Raw genomic sequence first — 17,007 nt, 5'->3', positions numbered from 1 at the left:
GAACTAAGGCTGGAATAGGTCTCTTGGCTACTCTTTGTAGCGACTCACCTAATTTAAAAGGAAACATCATGGATCTTGGAGCTTCATTTTTGTATGGATACAGTAGGTATTTTAATACCCTTAGAATGATGAGACAGTTACCCAGCACTAACACTTGAGAGCACCCTAAGCTTAAATTCTTTTATTCTCTTTTGTGGAGTGTAGGTTCTTTAGGCTTTAGGATATCTACAAACATAGTGGGATTTTTCTTTAAAAAAAAAAAAAAAGTTGTACGTGAATTATGCATGGTATTTATTATTGGGTGTTCCTCTCTTCAGCACAACCTTTTGATAACTTGTCTATTGCAAAGTATATTCCTCTGCAAGCAGGCAGCTAACCTCAGTGACATTGTTCCAGGAACCAAATATTAAACCAAAGAAAGAACTATCTACACCTGCCTTTAAATGTTAATTTTTTGAAACCTGGATTAAAAGTGCCTTACCACAAGAAATCAGTCTTGGTTTCTCTAGGCTATGAGGCTTCCTGATAACATAGTTCAGATGGGGATCTATTAATTTCCCTGTGTTTTTTCTGAAGATGCAAGCATGTTTCACCTGCCATTTCAGAACATCAAATAAAAGAAATTAGGTTATGATTTTTGGAACACACTGTCAGAGGAAAAGACCAGAGTGTTGTCTGAAAGTGTGTGGGAGAGGAGGATCACCAGCAACAAAAACCAAATCCCTAGACTAAATGGAAGAGGAAAGCATGTTGCCCTTATACCCTTCTCCCCAGCCTGAAATGCAGCTACAAGTTACTCACCTAATTCTAGCTTTGTTCTGGTGAAATCAATGCTGTTTGGACAGGACTATGTTAGATGTTTAGCATAATGTGGTTTAGTAGGGCAATCGTTCTTTAACGTTTCCAGTACTAAGAAACTAACCCTGCCACTTCCTTTCTCTCTCCTTATTAACCGCAGACCACTCCCTATTGGTTTTCTACAAGGTAAAATTCTCCCTTGATTTTTTGAAAGGCATGTGCCAGAACATGCATGCGCCCCCGCACAGTCTGCTGTATAGCAGGCACTGAAAACATGTCAGGACAAGGACATTAACTCTTGGCTCAGCACCCACTGTCACTGCACAGTTGACTGGCTTCCAAAGCATTGCAAGAGCAGCACCCCTCAGCAAATGCGGTTTAATCTGTTACGTGTCCACAGCCGAGATACAGCTCACAGCTCTGATTACCTCTTCTCTGAACAGATATAGGATAGCTAGACACGAAATAAAGGAAAGCGACAAGAATTATGAGGCACGTGGAACAATTTCTGTATGAGAATAGACTACACAGACGAGGACTGAGATTGACTGCGGAAAGTTATGGTTGAATCGTGGTTCTTAGATTCCCCCTGTCATACACACCCTTGTACAGTGGCTTTCAAATTGGAATGATATTCCTGGAGAATTTGCTTTGGGAGGAGGCAAAGCATGTGGAGAATGGTGATCTGGCTGCTATAGTCTACTTGCATGTCCAAGAGGCTTTTGACAAAGTTTTGTATCCATCTTCTTTTTTTAAGGAAACTAAGCAAGTAGGGGGTAAGAAAGAAGGTTGTGGCATGGAAATGTGTTTAAAAGATAGGGCAAAGATGGCAATAGTGAATGGTCAGCTCTCAGAACAGAAGGATGTTACAAGTGCAGGGAACTGAGCTGTTGAATATGATCTGGAAAGGGATATGAGCAATGAGGTTGAGAAAATTTGCTGATGATACACTCAGAGGAGGTGGGACAAGAAAAGCAGATTGTCAAGAGTTCTGGAAAAATGGTTGAGTGGCTGGGCAATAAGATGGGAAGTGAAATTCAAGTTATGTAAAGGGGTGCACGAGGAAAAAAAAAATTACCCTAAATTGATGTATAAAATAATGGCCCCTGAGCTGACCATTACCACTGATGGACAAGATCTAGGGTTACAACAGATGAAAACATTAGCTAAAGCAACTCGTATGTCAGAGATTATTAGGAAAGGAGCAGAGAAAGTCATACGAATCTAAGAGTCACAGAGTTGACTCTATGCACTTTTGGTCCCCTCTTCTCAGTAACAGCATAGTGAGACTGGAGGAGTTCAGAAGAGAGCAACAAGGGTGACCAAAGGCCAATGCCTGCTCTTGGAAGAACAACTGAGCAGGACAGGACTCCATGTCCTGGGAAGGAGATTATTTAGGAGGGGAGGTGACGCACATCTACAAAACTCTAGGCGCCATGTAAAAGAATGGATGGGACTGATCATTTACTGTTGACTGGGAGGAATCAAACGAAGCTACTGGGAACCAGGTGCTTCACCTGCCCCGGGATCCTTTCCCGCTCCAATGCTTCGTGCAAGGAAAAAGTTGACCTGCTGAACTTTGAAAAAAAATATTGGCTGCTTCAAGTTGGCATAAATGCAAGAGAAGACTGAACAAAATCCACTGTAGAGATCTCTTTGGCCTGGTAAATATAGAGAAAACCTATATAGCTCAGGAAATCCCCCAAACTAAATATAGTTGGAGCCCAGGACAGTATTCAGGGAAAGTGCTTGCTCTTCCTGGCCTATAACCACTGTGGAGAAAAAAATCGGGCCTGGCAGATCCTTGTTCTGACCTAGCACAGCCACTCTTGTATACTTATGTTACAAATCTCCAGTCGTCTAATACAGGCACTTAATGCTACCATGTGTGTAGGAGCTGGAACGCATCTGCCAAATACTGTCAAGAAATGTATCTTTATCATATAGGACAGTCTGAGATTCTTCATCTAACAGTTAAACCCACTAAGCTCTGTGATTGATCCAATACAGCAACGTTTGGTTTGACAGTTGCAACTTCTGCTTTCATATCCATTTCCTTCTTTCTTGAATAGTCTGGTAACTGAACACAGTGAACATAAGGATGATTCCTCTGCTATACAATTTTAATATTTGCTATACGATTTTAATATTTGCATTTGTCCTTCAGTCTCTCTTCAGTTAACTTAAAGTTGTTTTCCTGAAGTCTTTTAGGCAAGAATCTGCTTTCCCCACAACTTCTGTGTATAACATTTCCCATTTTATTCTGTTTCACTTTCTGTTTTCTGTCCAGGAGTTATTGAGCCAAAGCAAGTTTCTTGCTTGTGTAACCTGAAGACTTTGACTCATATGCACTGAAGCTGACATCTGCAACAGCTTAGGGCAGCACTGCTTTCAGGGGTCTGTCTCTGCTAGAGGTGGCCCTTCACTACATATGGTGACAACCAGGAACACGTGACACTTCCCCTGTGGTAGCAATTCCCTGTCTGGTGTATCAGCTTACACTGCTGCTCCAGAATCTGGGCTCAGCACATTTATTGTCCAAATCGCCCTTAAAGAAACATAATGGCGGGGCATGACAAGGCTGCTACAAAGAATGTGTGGCAGATGCATGCTCTGTATGCAGAGGCCTAAGTGTCATTTGACAGTGACTCAGAAGACTGTTTCTTATTCAGACCACATTCTTCTAATATCAAAGTGCAAAGCCAGCTGTTGGGTAAGCTGATCAAAGCAAGAAATTGTGTAGCTAAGCGAGAAATCCACCCTTTGCCATGTGCACAAAAAGGGTTAACAGCTCTCAAGCACAAAAATAATCCTGCTAAAGTCCAAGGTAAAAATCACGGATGTTAAGAGCCAGACAGTCATTTTGTGCCGTGATCCTGGCTCATAGACAGACAGCGCTCCTGCAGGTTTTTTGGGTAGGCGTTCTGCCTCGCCGAGTGCAGGTACTGGAGATCTCCAGGGAAGCTCATCTATACTGATGCTGGAGGGGATGCACCCAACCCTCCAGACTCATACTGACTGGTGTGAAGGGGCAGCAAACAGATAGGATTCCTTTTTGTCTCTACTTAGGGCAAAAAAAATAGAGAGCTCCTTTTGATTTTAGGAAACTACATACTTTACAAATGGGAGCTACGTGCCATAAAGAAAGGCAATACATGCACATACTGCTACATGATATTTGTATTTGGTTTTTTCCTTTTCTGGTATCTGTTATAGCTTTCATGTTGCTTTGTAAATATGTGGCAAAGCCTAAGGCTGTCCACAAGGCTTTCCAGTTGTCTAAGTCACTGTGCATCTGTACATTCTTTTGCATTAGTCATGATCTGGCTTCATAGCTCAAAGGCACAAATGTAGAGCTGTCATTTAAAAGAACAGGACTGGCCATAACAAGGTTGAGTATCGGAAACATATTCCTTGACAAATTAAAAAAAGTGGCAGCTGGTACAGAAAGTGTTAAAATAAACTTGGCAATATACTTTATTGTTTCACAAGCGGCAACGGTATGAGCAAGGATAATTCTTCACAAAGAGTTTTGCACCCATCATTGAAGAGAATCCCTCAGGAATCAATGAAGATAAATGCTATATTGTCAGTTAAGCTGCTAACTGTAGTACTCAAGATACCTATAATACATTTGAATTAGGAGATTAGCATTCAGATATTGAGATAAAGCACCAAAAAGAATGGAGAAAAAAAATCTTCTCTCTGTAGTCTTGAACCTGAACATTACTTGAAATACCACTCAGGAGAGCAGTTTATGGGTTCTTCCTTCCAAAGAGTCTTCAGACGCTGGGCCCAGGCGATCAGCATCTCCTTCCTCTTCTCCTCGGAGACATACTCCGGAGCGAAGCAGATGTGAGGTGCAAGGACTTTGACACCACAAAAGTGCATGATTCCATGCTGGACTCAAAGCAAAGAAAGAAACGCCTCAGGAAATAGTCTTTCACTTTCAATTCAAGAATGTGGAAGATTCAAATCTGAAACTGTTTCTCTGACCCAATATAAGGCAAGTTTTCTAAACCTGTGCATTTATCAGGAGAAGGGAAATAAATTGCAAAAGTTCATTACCTATCCTGGCAGTCACTGTTGAAGGCTAGGCATTACGCGGAATGACATACAATATGCTGAAAAATAAGGGCAACTTCATTTATTCTGCTTTGTGGGATTTATTTTTAAGTGCTATTAAACCCACAGAACTGTTCTCTTCGGCTGCTGTATGCTATTAAATTTGCAAGGACCAGAGACAGCCTAAAGTTCATTGTACTGTTTGAATCTCCACAGGTTGTTCCTGAACTGCAGTGTACTTCTCATCCGCTTCTAAGTATTTTTTTAACCTTTTGCCTCTGGCTTAGCCAAACGATCCTGAATGAAGGCTAGTGCATTTCAAATCAGCTCAACGTGCCATTTTCCCTCTGTGTATTTCTGAATTCACAGTTGCGTTTCACATTCTTTGTCATGTTGACTTGCAAGCTCTGCAGCTAGATAGCCTCATGAGGGCAGACAGCTAGTAATCGCAATGGGTAGGAGACCAAAGAATTTAAGCACATCCATTGTAATATATCAAGAAGCAGCTGGCACAATTTGCCTTACCACCTACATTTCTCAAAGCATGCTTGCTACTTCTGATAAAACGGTAGCAATAAAAAAAGGCATGCTAATTTTCTTAGGCTGATCATCAATGCCAGGATAACGTGTGACTCCCCTCCTGCCCCGCATCTGACATGAATCAGGTAGTTAGGGGGAAAAGAAATCCTGCATGCTAGGGCTAAAGGAAATCCTATAACACCAGGGAAACTTAAAAGGCTGACAGTATAAGCTTTCTCCAGGTTCCAATCTGGAGGAAGGGGCACAAAACAACTTTAAAACTCTGTGGACTTTTAAAGTAGTCTTGGGATTTTAGGGCCCAATTTATAACCTGCAGATGCTTGGAACTGACAGCTTAATTCTTTATATTATATTTCATATAAAATAAACAATAATACAACTGTTAAAAAGAATTGGAATAATAACAATTAAGGCAAACAACAACCAAATATTCATATATTATACCTGCATGGGCCACAGGAGATAGCGAATATCACCACTGATACCTCCTTTTGCGTACATCTCTTCGCTTCCTCCAGTAGTGAAAGAAAACAGGGCTAATTTGTTCTAGAATTAAGAAAGCAGCGCTTGAGTTAGGCATGTTTAAAGAAGAGTGGCTGAATAGTTCAAGAGATATTTAGGGGAACTTGGACAGCATAAATTTCTAGAGAAGGTGGTGTCCTCTTCTTTCCTAGACCTTATGTGTAGTGGCAGCTCTGAGGCAGATTGACGACATACAACTAGTCAGTGGACTATGTGTCAGGGCTTTGGGCAAAGACAGGTTAAAAAGAAGAGGAATTTTATGTCTGACAGCCTTGTCTGAAGCAGTGCTGACCCTTGTTCTCCCCCATGCAATGTTTGGAAAACTGTGGCTGGAAAGCACTCTGTTACTGAGAATATCTTTATTCCTGTCCTTCCTGAATGCAGAAATTGAATGCTACAGTCTCCCTTCAAACTTGGGCTTGCTTGTCACTTGCCAAGGAATAATTTGAGAACACCTCAGCTGTTCTAAACCCTTGTGTTTCTTCTGCTTCTGTAACTATGGTATTAGCCACGGGCTTGCGCTCAGCTTCTATCCTCTCAGTTTTAGCTTCCGTAATTGTAACATTTTTCCAGTGCTGTATCCAAACTGCCTTGAGCCTGCATGCAGCTATGATCACTGGGGATTACTCCTATTCATCTCAGCGAGGCAGCCATTTCTGAAATTTGAATAAACTGATATGCTTGGAATTGTTAAGAAGATCAGAAATTACAGAGATTAATATGCAGCAAACGTAAATGTGAAACTAATATTGGTTGTTTCTGGATGCTGCAGTTGTTACCAAGTAAGATCCATCACATAGTGGGTCAGAGTTTTCCAGGGATATTCCCAGTGCCATGGAGAATTAAAAATTTATGAATTGTCATCTAGAGATACTTATCTTGCCTAATTGATAAGCTACAGAGAAGAAAACGTTGAAAGGAGATAGTTGGGACAGAGGCTCGCACACTGGGTATTTCAGGTTTCTGATTAAGTTTTATAGTTTAATTCCAACCTTTGACACCTAATCCCAGAACAGGATCTTGTCACCTCTTCTAGTATGTCACTTGTTACAGATTTGTGCAGTCCTACAGTGGTGGGAAGAATGACAAAGACTACAGTTTTAGGAAATGGATTGATTTAAACTGTTTGCAAGCCATATGCCATCCCAGTGCACTCTGATACACCTACCAAATTACAAAGCCCGTTTTGCAGGCCAACTAAAAATCTCTAGAAGAATCTTTAGGAACCACCTCATTCTCCTTATTGTACTACATTTCAGACAGTTTTAACAAGCCAGAAAGTTACTCAACATGTTACCAAGCATTATTTCAGGAGAGTGTAAAGTGAGAACTTTGAACAAATATAATGGAAAAGAAAGACCAATACTCTCAAGAGAATTTTGCAAATCTTGATCTTAATAAAACAATCTCAAAAACTTACCTTGAGCAAACCAGAATCATAACAGTTTGGAAATTCATGAGCAAATCCTTGGACCAAGACTCTGTCCATCCAGCCCTTCATGATTGCTGGCATGCTGAACCAATACAAGGGAAACTAGGCAAAAAGTAAATTACATTGTTAGCACAGAGGGTCTGAGCCACCCTTAGGCCTGGTCTACAGGCCAAATCCTATTCTATTTAATCTGTTCAGATCTTGTACATGCCTTCTTCCAGCTCTCTATCAGGAGAGGCGATAACTATGCTTGGCAAAAATACCTGAGGCGCTTTCTGTTTGTAGTAGTCTCAGGTACACACCTGAGCATCTATAGCACACTAACACCATGGTGAATGTGAGGGCTTCCACACAAATTAAAGTTGGAATATGATGAAGCAGGAAGGTGCCATTTAATTTAAACTTAAGACTGTACAGAGTTGCATCTCCTATTGCTGAAATGCAAGAGGAACATACGATCTAATGGAGAATGTGGCCAAAATGCACAGAGAGCCTCATTACCAGGACTGACATCTGGTGATCAGTTCTGATCTGACAGCCTGCTGACAAATGCCATGGGATCTTAAGGGAGGCTTACTTTCACACCCTGCTGATATGATGACCCTGAATCGCTTTACTGAGAAGAAAACATCTTCTTTAACAGTAGGGACCCTCTGTTTCTAGATCCTCCAGTCAGCCCAGGGGACTACAGCCTAAAGCTATCATGTCTTATTTGCATTATCTTGCATGCTTTATGGACTCTTATTCTAGGATGCATCGCTATCCCTAAACCTTTTAACATGCTGCAGTACAGAAGAAATTCTGTAAAAGCTTAACCCCATGTGGCTTAATTTGAGACAATGTGGAAACTGGGCAATCACTACTATCTCTAGAAGTGGTGAGTTTAGTCTGCAGTAAATTTTAAATTATTTTTTGGTGTCTTTCAGAGGCTTTTTTTCTTTCTTTTTTTTTACTGCACCAGAACATACTCAACTCTTCAGAGCATTCTACAGACAGAAAGTAGAAAGCAACCACTTCCTTCAGGGGATGTTTTACTACACTTATCTCAGAAGCAATAGTGTAAAAATGATGAAGACTTACAGTGAAATGCTTAATTGAGATATGGTCACACCCTAAATTTCATCTAGAATCGGACAGTGGAAAATATATAGGCTATGCCTAAGGCCAACAGGCACACAAAGAAATATAAGGTTAGTATTGCCTTATACAGTACTTCTGGGACTTGGAGACACTGAGGACAGAGCTGGCACAGTGCGGGACGGAGATGGGGTGTAACGATGCGTTAGCAAGTCCAGATAGTGCTTCTGCAACTCAGCAATAAATGAGGACAGTCCGGTCAGGGAAGTCCAAATTCCCCGAGCCTGCTGGCTGCTCCCAGCTGCTCGCCCAGAAAATAAGCCTTGCCCTGCTTTCTGCCAGCCTGCCTGACACCCGTGGTCACCTATGTCTTTGTGCATCCAAATATTAAGTTTGGCCCAGTGTTGGTGAACTACTGGATTTGCTGTTGTTTCAACCTGGATAATTGTGCTGCTGATCTGTATTTGTTACTGTACCATTACTTAGATATAAAGTGTTTATTCCTAAAGTTGTTGGTCTGGTGTCTTGTTACCATATCCTGAACCTGTAACTTGGCGGGGCTGCCTTAAGCCCTTACGCACATTTCTGTGTGTAGATCTGTGTTTGCTTTGCGTGAGCTCCAAGACAAAGGGATTGTATTGGGCTGCCTGATAGCACGGCACAATTCTCATGTTGGGAATTACAGTATTGTTTTGCACTCAGTACTTTCTGGTCCGAGTTGCTCAATGCAGTCAATTTGGAGTTCAGGTAGTGTGAGGACCAGTCTTCACAAAACCGATGCAATCAGACTACTTTTGAATATTAATTTTTAAGTGAAGCACTGCTGTGAATTTTACTCAGGTATTTTCAGATGTCTTCCTACTCCTCAAAAATGCCAGTGTGGAGCCGTTGTTTGTGTGGAAAATTCATACTGTGCTAGCATGAATAATGCTTACACATGATCTGGTATTCTTGATATTTTCTAAAATCCACATCCTATCAGAAAAACCTGACACCTGAAAATTGCTACGCTGGATACAGACTGTTTTGTGTTGATGGCAGAGCTACTACCTCTTTTTTATTCTGGGTAGATTCAATGTTCCTAATAAAATCTATAATCTTCTCATTTACTATTGCTTTTCTTTTGTTCAACCCCGTACATTACAACTTCAGTCTTTTAATAAAATTTAAAATAATGACCTGAAAAATCATTAAGTCTGCTTCCTGCACCTTCTTTTGCTCTTCAATCAGATCATTGGACAAACCTCCTCTCTTGTAAGCTTCCCATGCCTCCACGCCATAGTTGAACTCTTCTGAGTTGTGCAAGCAACCTGTGGGTAGAAGTGCACAGTCATTTCTTGCCCTGTTTCTAGCATCACAGTCAGATACGAATTAAATACAGGTTGCAGTCTACAGTTCTAAATTGAGTTACTGCTTTCCATTTTTTCCCACTTCCTTCTTTTTTTTTTTTTTCGGTGGATATTCAGCATCATCACAGCTGATGGTGATTTGATTTTAAACTGGAGAGGAAAGTAGTGTCCCGGAGTACTAAAACTTCTACCTTTCTATAGCAACATATGAAGTGCAATAAGAGGACCCAAGCTTGCCTCAAGACTCTGGTGATGCAGGTGGATGATTTAAGAGGATTTAAGAGAATTTTGCTAATTGGTCTGCCTCTGCATTAGGGATTACTGAAACCACCACGCAGTCACAAGCACTATATAGCTGCTTTTCAGCCTCCGTAACCAGGAAACTTAGCAGGGGCTGGGGAACCCGTATTGGCCGGCTCTGCTGACTCCACTACAGTTGGGTGAGCTGATTCAAGTATGTCTGAATCAGACATATACATTCATTCTGCTGATTCAACTAGTAGGTCATCAATCTCTAGCAGAAGCGAGAGGCAGTTGCCTCGTGAACGAAACTCTAGCACGTCATACAACGGTATCTGAAGGCATTTCTCACCCATGAGAAATGGACTTCAGAGAGTGATTGTGGACACGTGCTAATGCATTTTTCCCTTGCAGTAATGTCACTATGAGATAAGATTCATATTCAGCAGTGGACTTTTAGAAATGTTTGTGTCTGGTCATTAATAAGTTTTTTTCTTGTTTTTGCCAGTGCTTGCACTGAATTTCTGCTATTTCTTTTTGATTCTCGTTTTAAAGAAAGCGTTTCAGCTGTCGCAGATTATGTTATTGCTTTGTGTTTCCTAACCTGGAAAAATACTGGGCCTAAATGCTAGTAAGAACACAGGGAAAATATCACATAAGCCTAACAAGAGCATCACTGTTTTTCTCAAGTCTTAACTGCATCATCTAGTCATTTTTAGTAATCATATACTACCAAGGTAGTCAGGAGGTGCCAAGACAACTCAAAAGCCCAAGAACTTAAGTGCCTGGAGCTAACTTGCAGAAAGCATTTGTAATCTTGTTTGCTAAGAGAAGGTGGTTCTTAGAATGTCTCTGCAGTTGATTGCAAATACTGTAAAAATAATATTTTCCCTCATTCACTTTAGTCTGAAGGCAAAACACTGTTTTACAAATCTGTATATACAGCCATTTCATTTTTCTGATTGAGGGGCCATTTCTAGTGATCAGATTTATTTAAATAAAGATGATACCTGTTGGTTTCCTACGCTGACATTTCTTGGTCAATGCTGATAGAAAATAAAAAGCTGGGTCTTGTTAGTTGAGGGATATTTGTACAAAATAATAGCAATTTTTTTTCGGAGTGCGCCTAACAGCATGGTTCTGGATTGTTAATGCAGCAGGATAGACAAGGTGAAAGTTTGTCTCATCGTTATTGTTGAAAAAAGTGTATTTTGGCTAGTCTCACCAACAATGTCATTTCTTGTTGCTCTTGGCTCGAACTGCATTGCATATAAATCAGACACTGTGACACTGCAGCCCTGCTTGCTCAATTCTTCCACAGCAACCCTCTTCAAAGATCCATTCAAGGACTTGGGCTCTTGATGTGCATAGACTATCAGGACTTTTCTCCCTGGAGGCAGAAAGAAAACCAGAAGATACCTTTGAGTCTAGGAGGCAGATACAAAACAGTTTGTGGAGCCAGGCCCTGGTCCTTCATTTTTCTACAGTGTGTTTTCCAAGCGGCACAAAACTAGTGAAAATAGAATGACAGTGGCAGAATTTGACTCCTGCTTGGCAGCAATGAGTGACTCATGAGGAACTAATCAGTGAATGCCCTCAACCCAGCAATTTTGTGCTACACTGGGCTTTCCCAGGTGGAACTCGGTGGACAGTGGGTGCATTTCCATAGCAGGTCACGCTGCCCTGCATCAGCACAACCCGGTCCCTCCTCTTGAGTCAGCATTTGTGTTTATTTGATTCCACTGCCCCCCCCCAAAACTCACCCAACAACAGAAAAAAAAAAAAAAAGCTGTCTGCTGGTTTAGCTCCCTACGCTGGGTCAGATGAGCTGCAGCGCAAGTGTGAGGGGCGTGCTGCGATCAAAGCAGTGCCAGCTTAGATTCCCCCAAAATGTTGTGGAAACAACTTCTGAGAGCTCAGAGCATCTTCCTACTGCAATGTGGGATCCCCTCATCTCCAGTTCAGTGCTGCGCAAGTGACAACATCGGGGTAGATGTATAAGATGTCACTATCCCACTTCAGCACCATCACAGCAACTTCAACAGAAAGTGACGTGATTTTTTTCTTAGATATCAGAGTGAGCTGTTCAGTGTATCTCAAACTGCTGACAAAGTGGATTTGAAGTAAGCTGAGTGGCAAGATGGATACGTAGGGATGGAGCTTCTTAAACTGATGTAACAAGGTGTATCATACCTTACTTGTTCAAAATTTTATTGTACATAGGCCATTCAATTTTAATCATTCTCTAAAAAAAATCATTCATCGCTGAACACAAGGGACAGGTGAAATACTTTCATGGGGTAGTCATTGTTTATACATAAACACTGCAGAGAGGGAAATTTCCAGGGACTATTGAAAATGACTGGATCTGCAAAACATGCAGCTGTTGCTTCCTAACTGCCAGCACAAAAAGTCAGACATCTCCCGAGTTCAGTTTCTCCAGGGGATGCAGAAGCTGTACGGCCCAGAGCACCACCAGGATGGCAGGTAAGTTTAAGGTGTCAGGGATAATTAACAGCACCCAGGCTGAATGCTTGAAGAAACAATACCTCATTTTTAACCTAAATTATAAGGGGTGATTATTTCTCCAATGTACATAGTGTCCATGAAACAATAGCTTTGCCGAAAGACTATTAAAATTTGTGGTCAAACGCTACCATAAATTTAACATGTGTATAAACTATTTAAACCCCTGCTCCATAACTCATTCTGGAATATCAAGGGCAGTTACCTCTCTGCTGCTCCTGCTGACTCTCGGCAAACAGGTAGTTCAGCGGCTGGAGATGATACAAGCTCACAGATGCGGTAAGATTAATTCTGCAAGCTGCTGGTTTGCTTCCATGTCAGGGGAGCTGAGGGCACTCGGGCACAGTGTTCAGAGAGACTGGAGTTTTCAAAGGCATCACTTACTGAAGTAATTTCAGCCATTTGAAAAAGTAATACCTTAGTATCCCAACTAAACATTACAGATATGCCACACATCAGCATGCCCAGGCCTGAGGCGAACGGCATTTTCATTAGTATTTGTTCTTACCTGCCATTTTCTGGAAGCACTGGGTAGCTTCTGTCTTGGGAATCCGATATGGCCTGTGGACTCAAATAACAAATTTCCTTACGTGAGAAACATGAGGAAAAGCTACAGGGAAAATCACTGTTTCAGTAGGATACGAAGGAGCTGGGGGAAGCCGAGTGTGCGGCGGCGTGCGGCTCCGCACGCCGCCGCACACTCGACTTCCCCCAGCTCCCGGCCAGGAGCACCGAGCCAGACTGGCGCCGAGCGGCTCTCGCACACCCGCTTCACCCCGGAACTGAACCCCACGGCTCGCACCGCCTCCCCAGAGAAAGAGCTGGTCGCTGCTCCTGGTTTTCGTGCTCCCCTCCAGAAACCGGTTTCAAAACGACTCCGGGCCCCAGCGCAGGCCGTGGGTGCTTTAACCTGCTGCCCGCGGCCCAGCGTAGCCCTGCGGCGGCGGGGCTGGGAGCAGCCCTCCCTCTGCTGCTGCCGCTCCGTTAGAGAGATCGCACCCGTTACGTGCGCGTCAGCCGCCGCTGTTACTTGCTACACGTGATAACTATTACTAATACACACAGTGTATCGCATACTTACTGGCGTTGCTGTATAACGGCTGCTGCTCATCCCCAAGTGCCGCTGGAGGGGAGCGGGGGCGGCTCACCGATGGGTACCCCTCCGTCTCCCTGAAGCATTCGGTGAGCCCTCACCCATCGACCAAGGGCCGAGTGCCGTCAGTCGTGGTTTTTGTGTGGAGAATCTGAGGCGGAAATCAAGTGACTGGGCCCAGAGCCCAGGGCAATAAACAGCTGAGCTGTGTCCTCTTGCAGCTCTGTGCAAACCTTGCACCATCTGCATTTTTCACCCGCTGCCCTCTGTGCTGTCAGGATCGGGGGAGACACGCACCTCTCAGCTATCTTCCCCAGCTTCCCAGGGCGAAGGTGACACGCACCGTGCTGCAGGCACTGGGGATAGCCCTGCCTGGAAATGGGCTGTGACAGTGCCGGAAAGCAAGGCTACAGCTGTCACTCACCAACATATGTTGAGTATAAAACACGAGCCCAAATCCTGCTCGGCTGCACTCTCCTGGTTATACAGGAAGCAGCGTGGTAAAGAATTGGGCAAGGACTCCAGAAACCCAGATTTGAGTTAAAGTTTACTTCCCCTCAGGGGGGATGTCTTATTTTTGTCTTTTCATCCCTTCTGGCAACAGAAATAACGAGACCTTCCAACAAAACACTCTGTTTAAACGGCTAAGGGCTGTTGGTATTTGTATACTGCTAGCAAGTAGAATTCACTTTTGTGGAGACTGGGCAAAAACTAGGAAAGAAGCTGAAATGGACGTTGCCCAAAGACTTTGAGATTTATTGTTGTTTTATTAGAGTTGTTTTTCATAGACCATACAATGACCAAGCCAAAAGTATGTGTTTTCCTTCATTTTTCCCCCCATGCATAAGGTCTGTTTATGGTAAGCCATGGGAAACTAAAGGAAAAATGCTAGGAGTTTATATACTGTACCTACATAATGTTATCTGATAGACTATTTAATATGATACCTCACAGAAACAGTAAAGGAAAAAAATTACACTGTTTATGCTAACTTTTCTCCATGCAAAACTTGCTGAATATTAGAGTATTTCCAAGGGGTCTTTTTTTTATTTTCCCTGTTCCTGCTCTCTTCCTCAGCATTCACCCTGCATTGGAAATTGTTTCTGCCTGGACATCACCCAGGCATTGGCCGGGTCTCTGTCGGCATGCAGCCTCCTCTGGGGTCCTGTTTCCCTTCCTGTCCTTATCTTCTGCTACAGGAGCCTGGTCAGAGCAAATGATGGCTGTTGCCCAGCCCGTGTGTCCCAAGCTTTTTCTGGGCTGGGTGGGAGCCAACGCATGCTCCGTCTTATCCTGGCATGGAGTATCAGAAACACTCCTGGATTCCCACCCAGGTTTTTGACATAGCTCCTGGACTCATAATTATCTTGGTCTCTTTTGGAGGTTTAATGTAAAGAGTGAGCATAACATGTATAAAGTAAATGGCCTCTTTTCTCTTGGAGCACAGAATATTTTTGTCTTCCCCAATATATATTGTTATCATATCTATTATTAATGTTAGCAACATTTGAAAAGGTCTACCTGAATATAAAAACAGTATTAAAAAGGCAGTATATTTTATGGAGGAAGGACTTCAGAGAACACATTAATGATGCATCAGATGGATAGATGCCTATGCTAAAATATTTCACAGGTGTATGAGAGGAAAAATGTTTTATTTTACTACTGGTAAATAATAGGCTTTTAAAACTGGAAAACACTGCAACACTGTGGGTATGCATTGTGATTTTAGACAAATGAAAGCTATAGTCTCAGCCTTGAGGAGTTTATGAATTTGAAGAGCATAAAATCATTAAATATTTCTCCACATAAGATTGACAGCAGTGATTTCACTGTAGAGGTGACACCCCCCCTATTTCTGAGTAAGATTGTAAAAGTTTACAGGATTAGTTCCTGTGTTAATTCCTAATATATGCTAAAGTACCTTTCTCTCAAATATTGTCAGAATGATCTCTAATAATTTTACAAAATTAAAAAAAAAACCTTTCATGTTTGTATTTGGCCAAGGCTCATTATAAGGATTTCAGCAGCCATATTCAGCAATTTCTTACCAATCTTGTGAGCAGCCATTAGTTTTTGAGAGCTCTTCAGAGAGTTCTTTATGAAATTCAAATTTCATAGTTTCAGGAATCTATTTATTTTTGCTATTTGGGCAACTGCTTGGGACAGAGTGAAGTTTCTTGTAGCCTCCTTCTCCCTCTCCTGCTTCCCCCGCCTCCTTTAAAGTTAATTAGCAGTCAGGAAAGTGTTGCAGTAGCTCAAACACCCCGAGATTTTAATTTTCCAGGTTGGGAATGTTTCTTATTATCTGGTTCCCCCCCCCTGCTCCATTGCATTTGATATCCCTCTCCCTAGTTCTTTGCAATAACAAAAGGTGGGTTTTTTTTTTCCATTAATATTTTTTCTGTCTAAGGACTTAATTGCTAATTAGCAATGAAAAGAGTAGCTGTGGCTAAACTGGGAGAAAATTCTCCTGTTACTGTCAGGCATTCACGAGCATTGACTGAGTGAGCCATACTTCATAGGAAGTTTGGATATTTACAGTTTCTCTTGCTTTCAATTGACACGAACTGTTTATCTCTCTAACACAAACAGAGAACATAAGAAAATGAAAATTATGATAGTGATTCAGACCAAGGGTCCGTTCAACCCAGTATCCTGTCTCCAACCCTGCTCACAAGTAGATGCCTAGGGAAGAGCAAGAGCAGGTAGGCACGTGTGATACTGACCCCACTGCTCTCAGCCTGCAGCTGTCTTCAGCTCAGGCCTGGGCATGTTGTAGTTTGTTTATATAGTAACCTCCAGTTTAACTCTCCCTCAATCACTTTTCCCAGTCTCCCTGTGAATCCATGCCAGGCCCTTAAACATGCACTGTCCTTGGCAAGGACTTCTGCAGACTCGGTTCCTGCTGTGTGAGAAACAACCTTTTTTTTTTTCTTTTTTTTTTTTTTTTTGCTTGGCATCTGGTTCCTCTCAGCTTCATTTGATGCCCCTTAGTTCTTGTACTGGGAGTGACAGTGAAGAATCAGTCCCTGCTCATCCCCCTCTGTCCGTTGGTGATTTTGTGGACCTGCACCATGTGCCTCCTGAGTCACCTCTTCTCTGGACTGAAGAGTGTTCTTCAGGGGGTTTTTGTTTAGAAACTGTTCTGCACTTTCAGTCCTTCCCAGTGCTCTTCTCTGCCCTCTTCCAGTTCTGCTCTATCAATTCTTGAAGTGAGGGAACCAGATCTACGTATAGTATTCACAGTATGGATGCACCTTGGATTTATCCGGTGGTGTAATGATTTTCTGCGCTGTGGTCCTAATAATTCCTACTGTAAATTTTTTTTTTTTTGAGTGCTACTGAGTGTTGAGCTGATGTCT

The 17,007-nt window shown here is 42.3% G+C and overlaps 1 protein-coding gene across 6 annotated transcripts in view; it reads right to left on the bottom strand.

Moving 5' to 3' along the window:
- Nucleotides 1–17,007, bottom strand: part of NQO2 (N-ribosyldihydronicotinamide:quinone dehydrogenase 2) — a 53,127-nt gene that overhangs the window by 316 nt on the left and 35,804 nt on the right. Inside the window, exons 5-11 of one of the 6 annotated variants that reach the window (XM_087762500.1) lie at nt 13,631–13,813; nt 13,058–13,117; nt 11,249–11,413; nt 9,614–9,744; nt 7,346–7,459; nt 5,848–5,949; nt 4,252–4,698 (exon numbers count right to left, since the gene is read on the bottom strand). In XM_087762500.1, the coding sequence (XP_087618626.1) occupies nt 4,525–4,698; nt 5,848–5,949; nt 7,346–7,459; nt 9,614–9,744; nt 11,249–11,413; nt 13,058–13,064 (693 nt within the window). In that variant the 5' untranslated portion in view covers nt 13,065–13,117; nt 13,631–13,813 and the 3' untranslated portion in view covers nt 4,252–4,524. Of the gene's footprint in view, nt 1–4,251; nt 4,699–5,847; nt 5,950–7,345; nt 7,460–9,613; nt 9,745–11,248; nt 11,414–13,057; nt 13,118–13,351; nt 13,402–13,459; nt 13,479–13,630; nt 15,963–17,007 lie in introns of those variants that run through there. The other 5 variants (XM_009475459.2, XM_087762510.1, XM_087762512.1 and 2 more) reach the window with 5 other exon arrangements.

Source organism: Nipponia nippon, unplaced genomic scaffold (genome assembly GCF_047370975.1).
Source record: "Nipponia nippon isolate SJK-2023a ecotype South Korea unplaced genomic scaffold, ASM4737097v1 scaffold_1, whole genome shotgun sequence".
NCBI lineage: Eukaryota > Metazoa > Chordata > Aves > Pelecaniformes > Threskiornithidae > Nipponia > Nipponia nippon.
This window is presented reverse-complemented; position numbering and strand designations above follow the sequence as displayed.